General features: G+C 38.4%; 3 protein-coding genes across 7 annotated transcripts; all 3 read left to right on the forward strand.

Moving 5' to 3' along the window:
* The first annotated feature begins 130 nt into the window (after positions 1-130).
* On the forward strand, positions 131-4,667 carry LOC137937338 (E3 ubiquitin-protein ligase APD2-like). Of its 4 annotated transcripts, none has more exons than XM_068782410.1 (10): positions 131-427; positions 532-641; positions 732-857; positions 953-1,049; positions 2,228-2,302; positions 2,402-2,484; positions 3,075-3,224; positions 3,723-3,795; positions 3,876-4,224; positions 4,327-4,667. In XM_068782410.1, the coding sequence occupies exons 1-10, from the start codon at positions 184-186 to the stop codon at positions 4,400-4,402; spliced, it is 1,383 nt and encodes a 460-aa protein (XP_068638511.1). In that variant the 5' UTR covers positions 131-183; the 3' UTR covers positions 4,403-4,667. The 4 variants fall into 4 exon arrangements, with proteins under 4 accessions (XP_068638511.1, XP_068638513.1, XP_068638518.1 ...); XM_068782412.1 differs by having other exon boundaries at positions 3,078-3,224; XM_068782417.1 differs by having other exon boundaries at positions 535-641.
* A 758-nt stretch (positions 4,668-5,425) lies between these two features.
* On the forward strand, positions 5,426-8,443 carry LOC137942548 (uncharacterized). Its single transcript, XM_068788244.1, has 6 exons — positions 5,426-6,012; positions 6,205-6,851; positions 6,934-7,123; positions 7,204-7,268; positions 7,392-7,602; positions 7,753-8,443. The coding sequence occupies exons 1-6, from the start codon at positions 5,842-5,844 to the stop codon at positions 8,077-8,079; spliced, it is 1,611 nt and encodes a 536-aa protein (XP_068644345.1). The 5' UTR covers positions 5,426-5,841; the 3' UTR covers positions 8,080-8,443.
* Positions 8,444-9,278: 835 nt separating this feature from the next.
* Positions 9,279-16,085, forward strand: LOC137942549 (NEDD8-activating enzyme E1 regulatory subunit AXR1-like). 2 transcript variants are annotated; one of them, XM_068788245.1, is made up of 15 exons: positions 9,279-9,350; positions 10,490-10,662; positions 10,739-10,902; positions 11,669-11,779; positions 12,110-12,189; positions 12,267-12,417; positions 12,517-12,610; positions 12,826-12,914; positions 13,536-13,609; positions 13,698-13,860; positions 14,123-14,208; positions 15,115-15,198; positions 15,265-15,478; positions 15,558-15,681; positions 15,764-16,085. In XM_068788245.1, the coding sequence occupies exons 1-14, from the start codon at positions 9,313-9,315 to the stop codon at positions 15,639-15,641; spliced, it is 1,605 nt and encodes a 534-aa protein (XP_068644346.1). In that variant the 5' UTR covers positions 9,279-9,312; the 3' UTR covers positions 15,642-15,681; positions 15,764-16,085. The 2 variants fall into 2 exon arrangements, with proteins under 2 accessions (XP_068644346.1, XP_068644347.1); XM_068788246.1 differs by having other exon boundaries at positions 15,298-15,478.
* The last annotated feature ends 69 nt before the right edge of the window (positions 16,086-16,154 follow it).

Genomic DNA, 16,154 nt, shown 5'->3' on the forward strand with positions numbered 1-16,154 from the left:
AGCAACCGTTCCAAGTTTTACAGCTGCAGCCGCGAGGAGACTGCTTGGTGAGGCTCAGTGCCCAAGCTTACTTTCTTCTACGATCATCCTCTCAGCAATGGCAAGCTCCTCTCTCGCCCGTCCATCATCCTTCTCGTTCTTAGTTTCTCTTCTTTCACTGTTTTCCGGTTTCTTTCCGGCGGAATGGAAGAGTCTGCTCTCCATGGTGATCCTCTTCCTCCTTCTTTTCCGTTTCCTGCTTCCGATGCCGCAGGCTCCTCTTCTTCTTTGCCTGCTCCATTGTCTTCTCAAGAGCCAGAGCATGAGCGGCGGGAACGAAGCGTTACTTACCGAGTCAACATTTCCGTATCAAACCAGACGTCCTCTGCCGCGGTGGGAGACGAGGCATGGTCATGCGTAGTCGTTCTTGTCAGTTTCTGGTTCTTTGGTAATGTACCTCTCCTTTTTATTCATTTAATTCCGTACGTTCTTGCTTGATTGATTTATGAATGTTGAAAATAAGGCCATGCTTTATACTTCTTATACCATCAGCAGCGTCAATGACTTTGATCCTTGGGTTTTATGGTTCTGTCAATTTGCACTTGGGTCCCAATTGCTCCCGCCTAATACATGCCAACTCCTTATTTGTACAAGGAATTCAGGTCTCCACGCGTACCTTCCTCCCATTTGTTCATGCATCGTATTGGATTTTACTCTATGCTGATTCAGTTTCTTGTTCGTTTGTTTTCTAGGTCAGAGTTATATCGGAACCTAAGGCCGGGCCAATGCTTTATGACTTCTCCAGTCCACCCTCCCTTGATGTTAAGACAAACTGGTCGGAATATCACATGGAAACTGTAGCACCCAATTTCCACAAGGTAAGTTGCTTTTCTCATCCGTGTTTTCTCAAACATCAACTTATTAAAAAGTTTAGCAGAGTCTTTATCTTCTTCGTTTTGTTTCTTGCATGTAGGAATGGATATATTACCTAAACAAGGGATCACAAGTAAACGTTTCCTACTTCGTGAAATCTACCAGTTCATCTCCTTTGTCTCTTGTAATTGCTGAAGGTGTCTTCTCCAATCTCAATCCTAATATCTTGGCACGGTTCTACGTTATTTATCTTCAAACTTAAATAACTGATTTCAATTGAAGTACTCATCTTACCCGAGAAGAATTCTGGTCCTCAATTATCCATGGTAAAGAATTCTGTTGGGTTAATCATGTAGTTTTTTCATTGCACAGCCGACTTTGGTGAGGTTTTGTAAAATAATTCAAGTGTCATATCCATGACAGCAATGGCAACTAGTCAACTTAGACGCAAGCATTGCAAAAGCCGCAAGTATGTAGATGTCATGTCCCTATGTGCATGTTGAAATGCTTGAAAAACATATCAGTTCTTCATTAAAAGAACAAATAGGGGATCATGGAAGTATAAATTTACATCTCGAGTATTTTAAGATATTCATTTACTGAAGAAGGCTAATTAAATTTTACAAGACAGCTGCTAGAAGGAAATTCTTCGTGTGGATTATTGGGTGGTGGAGAAAAATTGTTTAATACTGATGGAGGGGGCAGAGATAAGTATGTCAAGAATGATGTGTGTCAAAACTATGAAAGAGAGTTTAGCAGTGAAGGTGCATCACAAGTAGAAAATAAAGTAAGAGAAAGGAAGCTGTTTTGAGATGGTTTGGGCAATGTTCAAGAGAAGCTTAAGGTTGCATCTGTTAAGAGATTCTTGTCGTTTTCAGTTGAAGACTTGGTAAGAAAATAGAAGAAGGACAAAAATGAACGAATGTATGCAATGCAGTCATTTAGGTTAGGATGGAGCAGAATGGAGGAGGATCCACATTGTTGGCCCCCAATATCTATGGGATGAAGCTGATACTTATGATGATGATGATTTCATGAGTTGCACCCATTGAGGTTCCCTAGTGAAAAATCTCTATTGCTAATAAGTTTGGTAGTGAAATGGTTGCACCAAACATTAGTCAATGTTGATATGGATGCCTCGTATTGATCTTGGGTCATTAATAATTCAACCTAAATTTTAGAAGACGTTTTGTATATGAATGTGATCTATATGCTTTGATCAGTAGCATCTGGCAATTGCTGGCATACATCTCAAAATGACCACTGTCTTGTTGTCTGATAGAATTCTTTTGGTTTTATTGCGGGACACTGCATGCTTTCTGAAGATTTGTCAATCTTGCACGTTTCTTTATCTTAACAGCATGGTCTTTTTCAGGCAAAGAAAACCTCATCGAGTGGCTCGAGGATCCTTCATATCCTGATACCACATTATCGTGGAATCTTATCCATGGTAAAAATCTTTTGCAACAGGAAATGTTAAATATTTCTGATCCTATTATAAATTAAAGAAATTCTAACTGTTTCCAGGGAAAAAAATGTTCACTTACAGGAAATGGCTTGATCCAACAGAAAATTTTCAAGACTTCTGACTACTATATTGCAGTTGGTAACCTTAATTCTCAGGAGGTTGAGGTATTCACTATATTAATTGAGACTGTTGTGCTGTTCTGTTTTGCTTCTGAATCAAACTGCATTGATCTTTACCTTTCCCTTGCTATTTGGAAATAAAAATGAGATGCAAACAATGTTGTATTTGGCTATGTGAATCCTCCTCATCTAACCTTCTGTATCATTTCCTGTGTCCTTTGTTAGATCACCCTTTTTACTCGCCTTACCACTTTCATCAGACGTTTTTAGTTAAAGAAAGCTCTGCTCTATTTTTTCCTACTGTCATTTACTCATTGATAGCAAATTGACATGAGATTGGAGTAGGATGAATATTTTTAGTTTTTACATAGGTTTTACCTTGCCTTGACCTTATGCAAACCTACTTGTAGTATTGGAACTGACAATTAAGTAATTATGTGGCAGGGTTGTATCATGTGACTATCTTTCAGATTACTGCTATAGTGCTAAAGTTATAGCCATTATATCTGTTGAAAAGTTGAGAGGAATTCTGGTTTCCTGATATGGAAAAGCTCCATCTATAATCCCTATTTCTTATCCTTGCATTGGATTCATAGGTCTTTTCTTATTACATTATCACTTTTGTTTGTGTGAAGCAGGTACAATTGAACTTTAGCATACAAGCAGTTGTTTATAACACAACAGGGGCATATAAAAAGTGTGCACTCGATAATCGCTTTTGCCTTTTGAAACTACTCATATTTGGTTCGAATGTTGCAGTCCTCACCTCTCCTGGTACAGTAAAGGTAACAAAATATGCAATACCTCTTGCTATTTCTGTTCTTTTTGTGACCAAACGGATGCCCATAATGATATTTAAGTATTTATGACAAATGATAGAACAAATTGCAGTAAATTTTGATATTTTTGGGCTGATTCTACTCGATTTTACTTGACAGCTCATTCTACTTGAGTTTTAGCTTAACTGGAACAGTCCTGTCTGCCAGGAAATTTATTCGTGTTCTTAAATACTGATGACTCTGCATTTAGCCTCGATATTGTTCACCCAAAGTGGCTCGCAAGAATACTTAAAGACTTCCAAATCCAAGCAGCTTGTTATATACTGGAGCTGTAGTCCAAGCAAAAATAATGTTTAAGACATCTAGAAACCAAATTCAACCTTTCACTCCTGGCAAATCCTTAATTAGCTTCATTCATAATCTTCTTTAAATGCTTCATTTTGTCATTTTTAAGATGAGGATATACATGACTTTATTTTTTTATTTTTTATTTTGTGAGTACAGAACAGTTATACTGATGGCTGGTTTGTTAAACTATCATATGTACCAAGATGGATGACATATATTGTTGGCTCAGGTATTGCTATTACCACCTGTCTGTCTCTGTCTCAACTCTCTCTCTCTCTCTCTCTCTCTCACACTGTGCTTCTCATGTAGGTAGCTTAACTGCGGCAATCTTGCTAGTAGTCAAGATCCTAGCAAAGTGTCAAAGATCACCTGCAGATGGGAGTGAGTACCAGGAAGGCACGGTGACGACAGAGAGAACACCTCTGCTTGCACAAAAAGATGACGACGTTTCAAGTTTGGGTTCCTCTTATGATTCAGTTTCACATGATGAGGAGGAATTCGAAGATTTGCCAGGAACAAGTTCTGTTGAAACCAAGTCAATAAAAGAAGGGGAACCCAATTATCCACGACGGCAATGTGAAATTTGCTTCAATGCACCCAGGGATTGCTTCTTCCTTCCTTGTGGCCACTGTGCGACTTGTTTTACATGCGGAACAAGGTGACTGACTCCCTTTTCCTAGTGCATAAACTGGTCATTTATAATCTCTCTTTGGGACTTTTGAGGGGCAGGATTTTTATCTTTAGAAAAAAACTGTTGCAGGATTGCAGAAGAGGCTGGAATTTGCCCCATATGCCGCAGAAAAATGAAGAAAGTGAGGAAGATATTCACAGTTTGAGAGTGTAACAATCTTCGTTTTGTAATACTGTCACTTAGAAGAGAAAAAGGCTGGCTGTGATCGCCTAATTGGAGCATCAACCCCAATTGATGATATGAATGTTCTCAGAAATAGAACTCATAAGCTCTCTATGGGTATACTAACACTGCCCTTCTACTAAGGGTGGCATTGGGCAAGCTAAGTTCAAACCCGTGTATGTTCGTGTTTGGCTAAATCTGAACACTTCAAACTCGAGCTTGAGTCCAAATTTTTTAACTAAGTTGGAGTTCAAGTTTGAGCCGGCTTCGACTTACATTTAAATTATAAAACTAAAAATATTATAAAAATAAATAAAAAGAATATTATGAGGAACTTAATACCATTGAAATACAAGTTATTACAAAGAATTCAAAGACTTTACAATAAAACATACCAATGTATAATCACAACCTAAATAAACCTAAAAGAAAGACTGACCAAACACTTTTATCTATAGTATTTATTTCATTAACAAAAAATAATATTAGATATCGAGGGACCCAAAAAGGTTGCACAATCAATTATCTTTGAAGTTTGAAGTAAATAAGAGAAACTATCGACCAACTAAGAGAGGGAATTAATGATAGCAATTAAAATAAAGGGTATTTTTGTAAAAAAAATCTATACTAACGAGTCTACTTGTCAAAGTGGTCCTATCCACTTGTGTGAGCGGTAGCTTTCCATATTTAACTAATTAGTCGTTTAGGTTATATTGGCCAACCTCTTGACATCAGGAGTTCTGGGGCACGCCACGTTCTGCGTTCGAATCTCATGAAAGTAGGTTGGTGTCAAAATGGTTTACATTTAAGGTTATATTATTCTGAGACGGATTTATTCTCGGAGACCCACACATTAGTAAATGCTCGCACATTTGAAAGGTTTAGTGAAGGTGTTTTTTTTCACCCAGAAAAGTAGGCTTAAGCCTAACGCGGTTTTTAACTCAACAGTCACGATTTATTACGATCAGCACAAGCGAGCTCTCCAGAAAAACTCTAGCACAAAGAATTGCGTAAGAAAATACAACGTCTTGGAGCATATGAGCATTCGCGATCGATCTCTGCTCCCCGTCTGTAGACCTTGAATACGAGTTATTTTCTGTAATCTGCTTTCACCATTATGTGTTAAAATCGAATTCGATCGTCTTTCGCCATTGGAACAACTTCACGGCTTTTGCACCAGAAGAATAGGACGGAACAGTTGGCCGGCGGAGCGAATGTCGAATCCAACCGGCCATTAATGCCTGAAAAACACTCACCAAAATTACACGGCGAGCTGTACGTGGTCGCTAACCAGTCACCACTGCGTTTGAAGGCTAACGCTGCCAGCCACGTGGTCGCGAGGAGGAGAAAGAGACCTACAGATCTTGATTTATATCGGCGAAGGCCAAAAAGCAGAGGAGGAAAGGTGAAAGGAGGGTAGCCATGTTTTCTTCACGGAATCTGATGCGTTTACCCAGAAACAGCGGTAATGGCGTTCACAGATCTCACGGTTATCCACCCAGTTCCAACTCTTCGCCGCCTCCTATCTTCCCACGATTTGCTCCTTTTGCTATCTTCTTCATTACACTCCTTTTCTTCCTCTGCCTCCAAATCGTAAGCTCAATCCTTCTCCCGGCTGTTTCTTTTGTTTTTTTTTTTTTTTTTTGGATTTTGTCATGTAGAATAGGATGATCGTTGGAGTTGTCACTGTTGTGAGTTTAGTACGGCGGTGACAGTTAATTTATTGAAAAGAATTTGAATTTGAATTGGGTTTTCCCCGAAATGACTGGTTTTGATGAAATGAAGGCGTCGGATATCATCTCCCGGACGAGGACGGTTGTTGGGCACAACCTGCAACCCACTCCCTGGCATCTGTTCCAGCCGAAGCAGTTCACTCACGGTCCGGCTACGAGTGCACGGATTTTACAGTGTTCTTACCTTTCGTGCTCTGCTCTTTCCGCTTCGAGGCTGTCTCCTTCTGCTTCATCTGCTTCTGCAAACCAAACCCAGAATGGCACCGCCGGTAATGATACCACGGCACCATTGCTGCCAGGACTAGAATCTGTTCCTCCTCCCGCTTGCCCCTTTTACTTCCGCTGGATTCACGAAGATTTGGCCCCATGGGCTGGTTCCCGGGTATCGGCGACGAATTTGATGGAGGCGAAGGAGTACGCGGCGCTCCGTATTGTCATCGTCGGCGGCCGCCTCTATGCGGACTATTACTACGCTTGCGTGCAGAGTCGAACCTTGTTTACCCTGTGGGGTTTGCTTCAGCTTCTCCGGAGGTACCCTGGTATGGTCCCGGACGTCGACCTCATGTTCGATTGCATGGACAGGCCTGTTCTGAACCGCTCCGCTTTAGATTCTCCAGTTCCTCCTCCTCCCCTGTTTCGCTACTGCACTACCCCTGAACATCTCGACATTCCCTTTCCGGACTGGTCTTTCTGGGGCTGGTAATGATTTGTCTCCTTTCTCTGTTTGTTGCATCAAGAAAGAATTTTTATCGGTTAATCAGATCAATTGTGTGCCTTGCAGGCCCGAGGTGAACATCGGACCTTGGGACGAAGAATATGCTAACATAAAAAGAGGTTCTCTATCTCGAAATTGGGAAGAAAAGCACCCGATTGCATACTGGAAAGGAAACCCAGATGTTCAATCTCCTGTTCGGGAGAACCTACTGAATTGTAACGACACCAACACTTGGGGCGCCCGTATTCTGCGTCAGGTAAAGAATTGAGAATTCCCAATCGAAAACTTTGATTATTGTATAGATCCCTTTACCCCGAATGCTTGCCCTGACTGCAGAACTGGGTTGAAGAAGCAAAATCGGGTTTCGAGCAGTCCAAGCTAGCAAACCAGTGTGATCATCGGTGATGTGATCTTCCTCTTAACACATTCAAACTTCCCCCCCTGAGTTCCTAGTTTCTGGTTTTGAAACCAATATTTTTCGTTTGATTGTGTTATTTGTTGACAAGAAATTTGTCCTTCTCTAGGTATAAAATCTACGCCGAGGGGTATGCATGGTCGGTGAGCTTGAAGTACATTCTTTCCTGCAGTTCTGTGGCATTGATCATAGACCCTCAGTACTTAGATTTCTTCAGCCGAGGCCTCGTTCCGAGAGAAAACTATTGGCCTGTGACACCCAGTAATCTCTGTCCATCTATAAAATTCGCTGTTGATTGGAGCAACCAGCATCCATCAGAGGTAACCCATTTCCTCCATTCCCAGGTAGTTCATGGAGAATACCGGGTTTTTTTTTCTCTGGGTAGAAATCTCTCCTAAAAAGTAAGTTGTGGTTTCTGCTGAATCAAATCTTTCCGGGTTTTGCAAATTACTGTATTTTTTGCTACACAGGCTGAGAGTATAGGAAGAGGGGGGCAGGATTACATGAAAAATGTGAGCATGGACAGAGTTTATGACTATATGTATCATCTGATCGTGGAGTACTCAAAGCTGCAAGATTTCAAGCCAAGCCCACCTTCCTCTGCTCAAGAATTATGCCCAGAACAACTACTCTGTTTCGCTGACAAGAAACAGAGGGAGTTTCTGAAAAGATCAGTTGCTTCTCCATCAACCTCCCTCCCATGCGTCCTCCCTCCTCCTGATCACCAGCTCATTGAAAGATTGGCACAGGATAAGCAGAACAAGATCAGAGCCACGGAAAATTTTGAGAAAGTTTAAGCCTTCTTGAGAAGCAAATCAATACAGTTCTGGATTCAGAACCGAAGCCTCAGTCCATATCTCACATCAAAGCTGTTGACTGGGTGAGTTTTTGTGCAGTAGGCAAGGGTCTCAGTGAGAAGTCATGGCAACAATTGAGGGATCAAACTGGTTGCTGAGTGCCATGACAAGGGCTTCCTGTGGATTTTTCTCAGTTGAGTTAGATTTGATTGTTGTAAATAACCAGAACACTTGAATTCTCTCTTTATAATGTATAACAATGTGTAAAATTGCAGAGGAGCAGAGAAAATGCTCAAGCATGCATTGTTATCTGTGAGCCCTTTGCAGTCATCAACTATCAACAATTCAAATGAAATGTGATGAATATTTTTATGAATCCCCTTCTAGTCTCAATATTAAGACCCTTAATAATTCCATTTTTGTTCTAATCAACTATAAATAACAACATTCTGCATTTCAACTAAACAAATGAATAGATGAATAACAAAAAAATTTAGTAAAAATAAGAAAAATATATAAATTTCTTAAAATAAAAACAAAACATACACATCACTTTATAATACCTAAAGTTCTATAAATACATTTACATGAGTGCATACACATAATAAGATATATCTTTAAAAAAAAATTCATAAGAAATTAATCTTCCTTATATACACGTATCCGAATTCGACCTGTTAATCCTCTAGGACCCAAATAACTCAATTTTCGCCCGCTTGTGAACTATTTGGGTCTGTTTGGAACCCCTAAAAAAGAAAATTAAAAATTTAATCATTATTATTCCTAAAAAATAGTTAGTGAAAATGAGATAACGATCGGACAAACCCTTTATGTAAATGGATTCGTTCTATTCAAAACTTGAGATAAAGGGTGTAATCCGAAAAAGGATTCATAAGTAGTTGTTAATGGAGTTTAAGTTACCAAATTCTGAGGAGTCAGTATCAATTTATGCTTGATTAGTTGATTTTGTTAAGTTTAATACAATAAATGGTAAGTAGGTAAAATTATCGACTACTTAGTCTAATAGATTTTTTATTCCACTTCAGTCCCATTTAGTAAACGAAAAATTGACTCCTCTAAGCCCTAACAAGATTAGATTTGCATGGACCGCGAGCCACTTAATCATTTTAATACAGAAAGACTAAAATACCCTTGATCAGCAGCTTCACGTCGCTGCGTTCCAAACAAGCTAACTTCTTGATCATTGGTGAGCTTCGTTTCCGCCGGCGAAACATGGCGGAGGCCAAGAACAAATACGATCGCCAGCTGAGGTAGTTACTCGAAGAATAAACTGAGCGCTGTGGTATTTCTTGTTTTGTCCTTTTATTCCTCCCCAGCCCTAGATAAACAGCTCCTTCCGCTCTTTTTTCGTTTTCTTCTCATTGTGTTTTGAAATTCGTGGTCGCTGAATATATAAAATTGGTTTATGACTTCTCATTTCTTTAAGTGGCTCGACGCGGATCGCGTTGATGTTACAGTGCGGAAGCATTGACGTTTTCTAGTTTAGTGAACTTGGCTAGATAGAAGGATAACATTTTGCTTTTTGTTTGCAATCCTGAACACGTGGGTGATAGATTTAAGTAGTCATTTCTTCAGAGCGAAGATGAAATGAGGTCATGTTGAATGCCTCGAATTTTACTTCTTAAAGTTAGTTCTTTTACCTGGGGAGTTCTGGAAATAACCAGCAACGAATTAAACCATAGTCTCACATGTCATATGAGAGGTTAAAAGAGAAAAAAAACTTCTGTTGGTTAAAGTTTTGGTTTGATTAGGAGTAGAAATGCCCGTGTAGAGGTATCTTTTCCTAACATCACAAAATCGGAGAATATAATGGTAGGAGGTAGTGAAACTGTAATGCATATGCTAATTCTGTTGAATTTCTCGGAAGTTGTTTGGGGTACCCTATTTTTCCGAACTTGGATTTGGTCAAGCTTTGGTGGTAGCATATCCTGACGTACCATGGTGAAGGTTTTCCTGCATGAAGCCACTTATGAAAACGTTTTGAGGCTGGATTTATTGTAGTAAAAGAGAACTAGCGATGACTGAACTGGTGCTGCAGGTCTGCTGATTGTAAGATCATATGGTCCATTCAGAGACTACAGTCATATTAGTTTATTCCCATTTTCTGAATTTCTTTCTCTTTGAATTTATCTTTGGAGTTTATCATGACGTAAACAAATATTTTTGGTTCTTATCAGTTGTACCTTCATATTTTGGAGCTATAAATATTCTCAATTAAATCTCACCTTTAAGCAGAATATATCTGGTGCCATAAATTTCTTATTTATGAACTCATCTGATCTTACATTGAGTTTGGCACTACCCTGCATACCTAGTCATTTTCTTAGGATATAAATGTTTAAAACTAGTGTTAGTTCCACTAATAGCTATGATATGACTGTAAATGCAGAATATGGGGAGAACAGGGACAGGCTGCACTTGAGAGTGCCAGCATTTGTTTACTTAATTGTGGTCCCACCGGGTCCGAGACACTAAAAAATCTTGTCCTTGGTGGTATTGGAAGTATCACGCTTGTAGATGGATCTAGAGTCGAAGAGGGTGATCTTGGAAATAATTTCATGTGTACGTGCCTGAACGCTATGTAAGTGTATTCATTTTCTACAATATGACTCTCCTGACGGCACTTGCCATGTGGCAGTGGATGCAGAAAGTATTGGACTATCAAAGGCAAAATGTGTTTGCTCATTTCTTCAAGAACTAAATGATTCTGTTAAAGCCAAGTTTGTGGAGGAGTCTCCAGATGCACTAATTGAAACAAACCCGTCTTTCTTTTGCCAGTTTACTTTAGTGATAGCAACTCAGGTATTGGATTCTCCTTCCACTTGATATGCAGGTTTTGTTGAGTTCTTTGATTGGTGTGAATTAATATTGTCAACAAGATTCAGCAAACTTCCAATTCAGAATGAAACAAAGAAGGAAAGGATTCACCAAACTGTATAGATGGACTGTTTATTGGCTAATTGGTACTTTTCTAAGTGTAGATAAATAGATAGATTGATAGATAGTTATATGTTGGAGAAGAGAATATAACATTACAAGTAGTTCATTATGTTTTCTTTCTGCCTCGAAATGGTAAACCAAACCATAAAATCTTGCTTGGATATTGATATGATATGGTAGGTGTCAAGTAGTGTCAGTTGGTTGATCTCTGATCAATCTCATGAGGAGAGATTATGATTTTTGTTGAGTATATACTTAATTTTCCAGGTGTTACTTCTTCATTCGTCTGAATATCCTTTCCTAAAATTTGCTAGTATGCTTGATTAAAATTGGGACTGCAACTTGTTCCAATTGTACTTTTAAAAAAAAAATGATAGCTTAGCGTGTGGAGCAATGGTAAAAATAACAGATTTCAGATTGCGAATGGAATTTTTTTCTATCTTGTGTGTGATAGATTGGTTAGCTCTGATTTACTCTTTTTTTGTCAGTTTCTTTCGTATTCTAAGTGGTTAATTTGTTTTAACTTTATTTTTCAATTTGTTATGTGAAACACATACTTTGGATTTTTTTTTATGATCGGAACTTTTTTAATTTCTCTTGATGAAATTTTTGCTTGTGGTTTTTGCAGCTTCTGGAAACTTCAGTGCTGAAGCTGGATAAGATTTGTAGGCAGTCAAACATTATGCTGATAGTTGCACGCTCATATGGCCTCACTGGGCTTGTTCGGATCAGTTTAAAGGTACCAAGGTGTAAACTTGCAGTCACTTTACTGTCACGTCTCTGTGATATTTACTAGTAGGCATAAAGTATCTGTAGTAACTTGAAGCTACCATGGCTTTTCTGAGATTTGGATTCAGGTTGTGTCACAGTGAATTTAGAAAAATTTCTGTTTTTCCTTCTTTCAAGATTGTTTACACATGAACCATCAGATCCATATTAACATTTGATTGTTCTACTAGTCAGCCAGTTGGCTATGCTACCACATAGAATCCTTCTTTTGCTACATATGAAATTGAGGAAAATATTCAGGGGAGTTATACTGTATTTACCAATTATTTTCCCATGGCAGGAACATGAAGTGATTGAGTCAAAGCCAGACCATTTTCTGGATGATCTCCGTCTTCACAACCCATGGCCTGAGCTAAAGAAGTATGCTATCGTTTCTTTTTCATTGTCTCTGTCCCTATTGACTTTCATCATTGATACTGAGTAGATTTTCTTTCTAGGTTTGCAGAAAGCATTGACTTAAACACCACAGATCCTGTTCTCCACAAACACACACCATATGTGGTAATTCTTGTTATGACGGCAGAGGAATGGGCCCTTAGGCATGATGGCTGCCTGCCGTCTACTAGAGAAGAGAAAAAGGAATTTAAGGTTTACAAGCATTGCCTCATTATGTACTTCCTGTGTTATAAAAACAATAATAATAAAAATAATATTAAAAAAGAAAGATTATGTGCTTTCTGTGTGTAGGAACTTGTGAAATCACAGATGCGTACATTAGATGAAGATAACTACAAAGAAGCTATTGAAGCCTCATTCAAGGTCTCTGCTCCTCGAGGGATTAGTAAGTCATATTGTGATGTTAAAGAGTTTTCCCACTTTTTTGTAAAGTTATGCTGAAACATTGTTCATCTACTTCCAGTTCATCTATGTGCAAGTATTTTGATTTTTAAAATCTTTTGGCCATATATGTTATGTATTTCCTTGTCATAGAAAAATGTATGGAGTCTGTAATTGTTATTCTTCAACTGTTAACCAAAGACCGTGCTTGGATATCAGGTGCTCATCTTCGTCAGATAGTAGATGACAGCCTTGTTCAAGTTGATTCTACTTCATCAGATTTTTGGGTGGTAGTGGCAGCTTTGAAGGTGGATTAGGCTTCTTTATTTGCTATTTTCAATGCCATTGCCGTTGTTTTTCTAGGATAGTGATGTCTGACTGCTGATTTCATAAATACTTTGAAACTTGTTTGATTACGTAGAAAATGAGAAAGAAAGGGAAACTGAGGGATTTAATTGGAACTATTTATCTCTTTCCTACAAGTTTTTTTTTTTTTCCTCAAAATGAAGATAGAAATTTTTTTAGCTTGTCCTGAAGTTTACTTGGAAAATGTCAACTCTGAGTATGAAACATCCTATCATTAGATCATAGTCAAGAACTTAAATAAGTTCTTAATATCATTGGTTCCATTGACAATTCCTGTGTATTAGCTCTATTAATGAATTAGACTCTGTTGGAGTTTAAGTTGAAATCATTGGGATGAATTTGACAGATTGGCTTCAAGACAAGAACTTTTTGAATTCTGGTCTTGTTACATTTGTAAATACATTAGTACAAGTTGTGGTAGCTCAACAGTATAAGCTGGATACCAAATTGGATGAAGTCAGAAGTAAATAATTTTCGTGGCCTTCTTGAACTCCTTCAATCATTGTACTCATTCACTAACATAAAATCCAAAAATGTGAATTAATACTGCTGGCATTCTCCAGGAATTTATCGAGAATGAAGGTCAAGGAGAACCGCCTCTTGAAGGATCATTACCAGATATGACATCCTTAACAGAGTTAGTATCTGGAGTGATAATAGCTGAAACTTTTCTTCCCATTCCTTCTTGTTGTGTTTCTAGTTGATAACTGTTAGCTGCCATACAGGTACTACATAAATCTACAAAAGATTTACCAGACTAAGGCAGAAGCAGATGTTGCTGCGCTAGAATATCATACAAGGAACATACTGAAGAGAATTGGTAGAGATCCTGGTGCCATTTCAAAGTCATATATAAAGAACTTTTGTAGAAATGCTAGAAAGATAACCGTAAGTGCTTTTGGGTAATTTTTATTTTATTTTTCTTTAAATTTTATTCTATTTTTATGAAAAATAAAGATGGCTTTAGTCCTTTATTTTTATTTAGCAACTACCTGGAGTTGCTGGTTTGATTTAACCTAGTAAAATTATTTTTTGCTCTTTCAAAAAAAAAAAATCAGTCATAACAAAAGAATCTTTGCTAATATCTGTTAGGTTTTCAAAGGCATCCCAGATGAAATAATAATCCTGTTGGAGTGACTTCTTTGTTCAGGTATGCAGATATCGGACAATTGAGGATGAGTTTACTTCACCAGCCTTACCTGACTTTCAGAAGTATTTGACAGATGAAGATTACAGGTTACTCCACCACAGCTAATACACACTAATAGAAACCTGGCAATTTTTTATGTGAAATGATCTGTTTACCGTGAATTAGAAGCGCAGCTTTTAGAAGACTTCTTCACTTTTCTCACGTAACAAATCATACATCTCTGCCTCTTCCTCCTTGAGGGCAAGGTTTGACTACCCTCAGAGACTGGTAATGCTGTGCACAGGAGACTTTCACAAGAATGATTATATTATAGATTGGCATCCCAGAAGGACTCTGAATGCATGTTTTCCCTTCTTCAGACTCCCAAGGCAACCCAAATGTAGCCTCTATGTATGGCCTTATAAATTTTTAACCAGTTAGGCAATACTATTTTAGTAAGTATCAAATACTTCGTAATTTAGTCAGTGATAACTCTAGTCTCAAAAAAGGAACAAACCAACAATGTCAAAGTACTGATCTCACCCCTATTTTGTTCAACTTGTTATCTGCACATGTCAAAGCATGGGATTTAAGTACTTGACATGATATGTAAAATTTCACTTTATATTTAAGCTTGGGGAAAATTATATTAATCATTAATGTGGACTTATCTGATACTGAAACTGAAAACTTTGCACATTTTCCTCTCCATGTTTCCTTGGTTGCTACTAATTCGATGCCATGAACAAACCTGTCCTTCATAATTACTCAAGTATATTTTGAAGTTCTCCTGAAATTGATTGAATACTAGGATGTATCCTGAGCCAAAGTTGCATACAGCCTAGTGTTTGTGGCGTTAATGCAGCATCTGGAATGTGTATGACCTCAATGTTCTTTTTACATCTAAGATGAGTTCTGGATTCAAAATGATGGTTTCTGGTGGGTGAGGGATGACATATCTCATGCTGAGTGAAAGAACAACAAAGCTTCAGCTTCTGTTTCTTATGTTGCAGTGTTGCCGTTGGCTTTTATATTCTGCTTCGAGCTGTTGATCGCTTTGCTGCTAACTGCAACAGATTTCCTGGGCTGTTTGATGGGTATGTTCTAATATTCACACTTGTATTTGTTGAATGCTTTGATGACTAAAATGGTATTGCTTTCAGATCTAAAGCCTACTTACTGGTGAAATCCCACAGTGAAATGGATGATGATATATCCCGTTTGAAGACTATTGCAGTTGGTATATTAAGTGATCTAGGCAGCAATAGTTCTGCCTTGCCTGAAGACCTAATCAGCGAAATGTGTCGATATGGAGGGGCAGAACTCCATGCAGTGGCTGCTTTTATCGGGGGAGTTGCATCTCAGGAAGTAATTAAGGTCAGCGTTGCTTACATATGAATTGACTCGAAGTGAAAATTATGTTGCTGAGAGTATGTTTGTTGCCAATTTTTTGCAGCTTATCACTAAGCAATTTGTTCCCATGTCTGGAACATTCATCTTTAACGGCATAGATCACAAGTCTCAGTTGCTAATCTTGTAGCTGAGTTTGTGGGCTCAGTGCCATTGTCAGCGCACACTTGGTAGTTCTTTGCCCTTGTGCTCAATAAAATTAGATTCCCTCCTCATCAGCTCTGTTAACATCGCTACACACATATCTTGCAGTTCCCACTTCTAAAGATTGTCATCATCTCTACTCTCAGCTTGCCCATCCTGGTGGTTATGTTGTTTCGGTTTATGGTAGGCATTTGCACTGGGACAAGTGTGAACAGGTGGCTCCAGATTGTAATTGCAGTAAAAGAAATCATGAGAGGGTAGAGGTCCTGTAATGCCCTGCCAAAATATGGTAGAAAGATTTCTCAGATTAAACTCCATTGGTACGGAAGAATGTAATTTACTCTTCAATCTTCAGGGGTAGTGACAGATCTCAGTAAATATGCCTACAACATTGGATAGAAGGGTTATGGTAATTATTTCCCATTTGCTATTTTCTTCTCAGAGACATTCTTTGATAATTTACGGTCCTATGGATCACGCTCAACCAGTCAATTACATG

Source organism: Aristolochia californica, unplaced genomic scaffold (genome assembly GCF_029961685.1).
Source record: "Aristolochia californica isolate CCGP_79_NKW_82.1479 unplaced genomic scaffold, dmAriCali1.0.hap1 SCAF_10, whole genome shotgun sequence".
Lineage (NCBI taxonomy): Eukaryota > Viridiplantae > Streptophyta > Magnoliopsida > Piperales > Aristolochiaceae > Aristolochia > Aristolochia californica.

Excerpts from the sequence above, each read along its gene's own strand:
- LOC137937338 (XM_068782410.1), top strand. The coding sequence starts at position 184 with ATGGAAGAGTCTGCTCTCCATGGTGATCCTCTTCCTCCTTCTTTTCCG. Across the intron at positions 858-952 it reads TAGCACCCAATTTCCACAAG|GAATGGATATATTACCTAAA; the intron begins GTAAGTTGCTTT and ends TCTTGCATGTAG. Across the intron at positions 1,050-2,227 it reads GTCTCTTGTAATTGCTGAAG|GCAAAGAAAACCTCATCGAG; the intron begins GTGTCTTCTCCA and ends GGTCTTTTTCAG.
- LOC137942548 (XM_068788244.1), top strand. The coding sequence starts at position 5,842 with ATGTTTTCTTCACGGAATCTGATGCGTTTACCCAGAAACAGCGGTAAT. Across the intron at positions 7,124-7,203 it reads GCGCCCGTATTCTGCGTCAG|AACTGGGTTGAAGAAGCAAA; the intron begins GTAAAGAATTGA and ends CCCTGACTGCAG. Across the intron at positions 7,603-7,752 it reads GCAACCAGCATCCATCAGAG|GCTGAGAGTATAGGAAGAGG; the intron begins GTAACCCATTTC and ends TTTGCTACACAG.
- LOC137942549 (XM_068788245.1), top strand. The coding sequence starts at position 9,313 with ATGGCGGAGGCCAAGAACAAATACGATCGCCAGCTGAG. Across the intron at positions 10,903-11,668 it reads CTTTAGTGATAGCAACTCAG|CTTCTGGAAACTTCAGTGCT; the intron begins GTATTGGATTCT and ends TGGTTTTTGCAG. Across the intron at positions 14,209-15,114 it reads TTGACAGATGAAGATTACAG|TGTTGCCGTTGGCTTTTATA; the intron begins GTTACTCCACCA and ends CTTATGTTGCAG.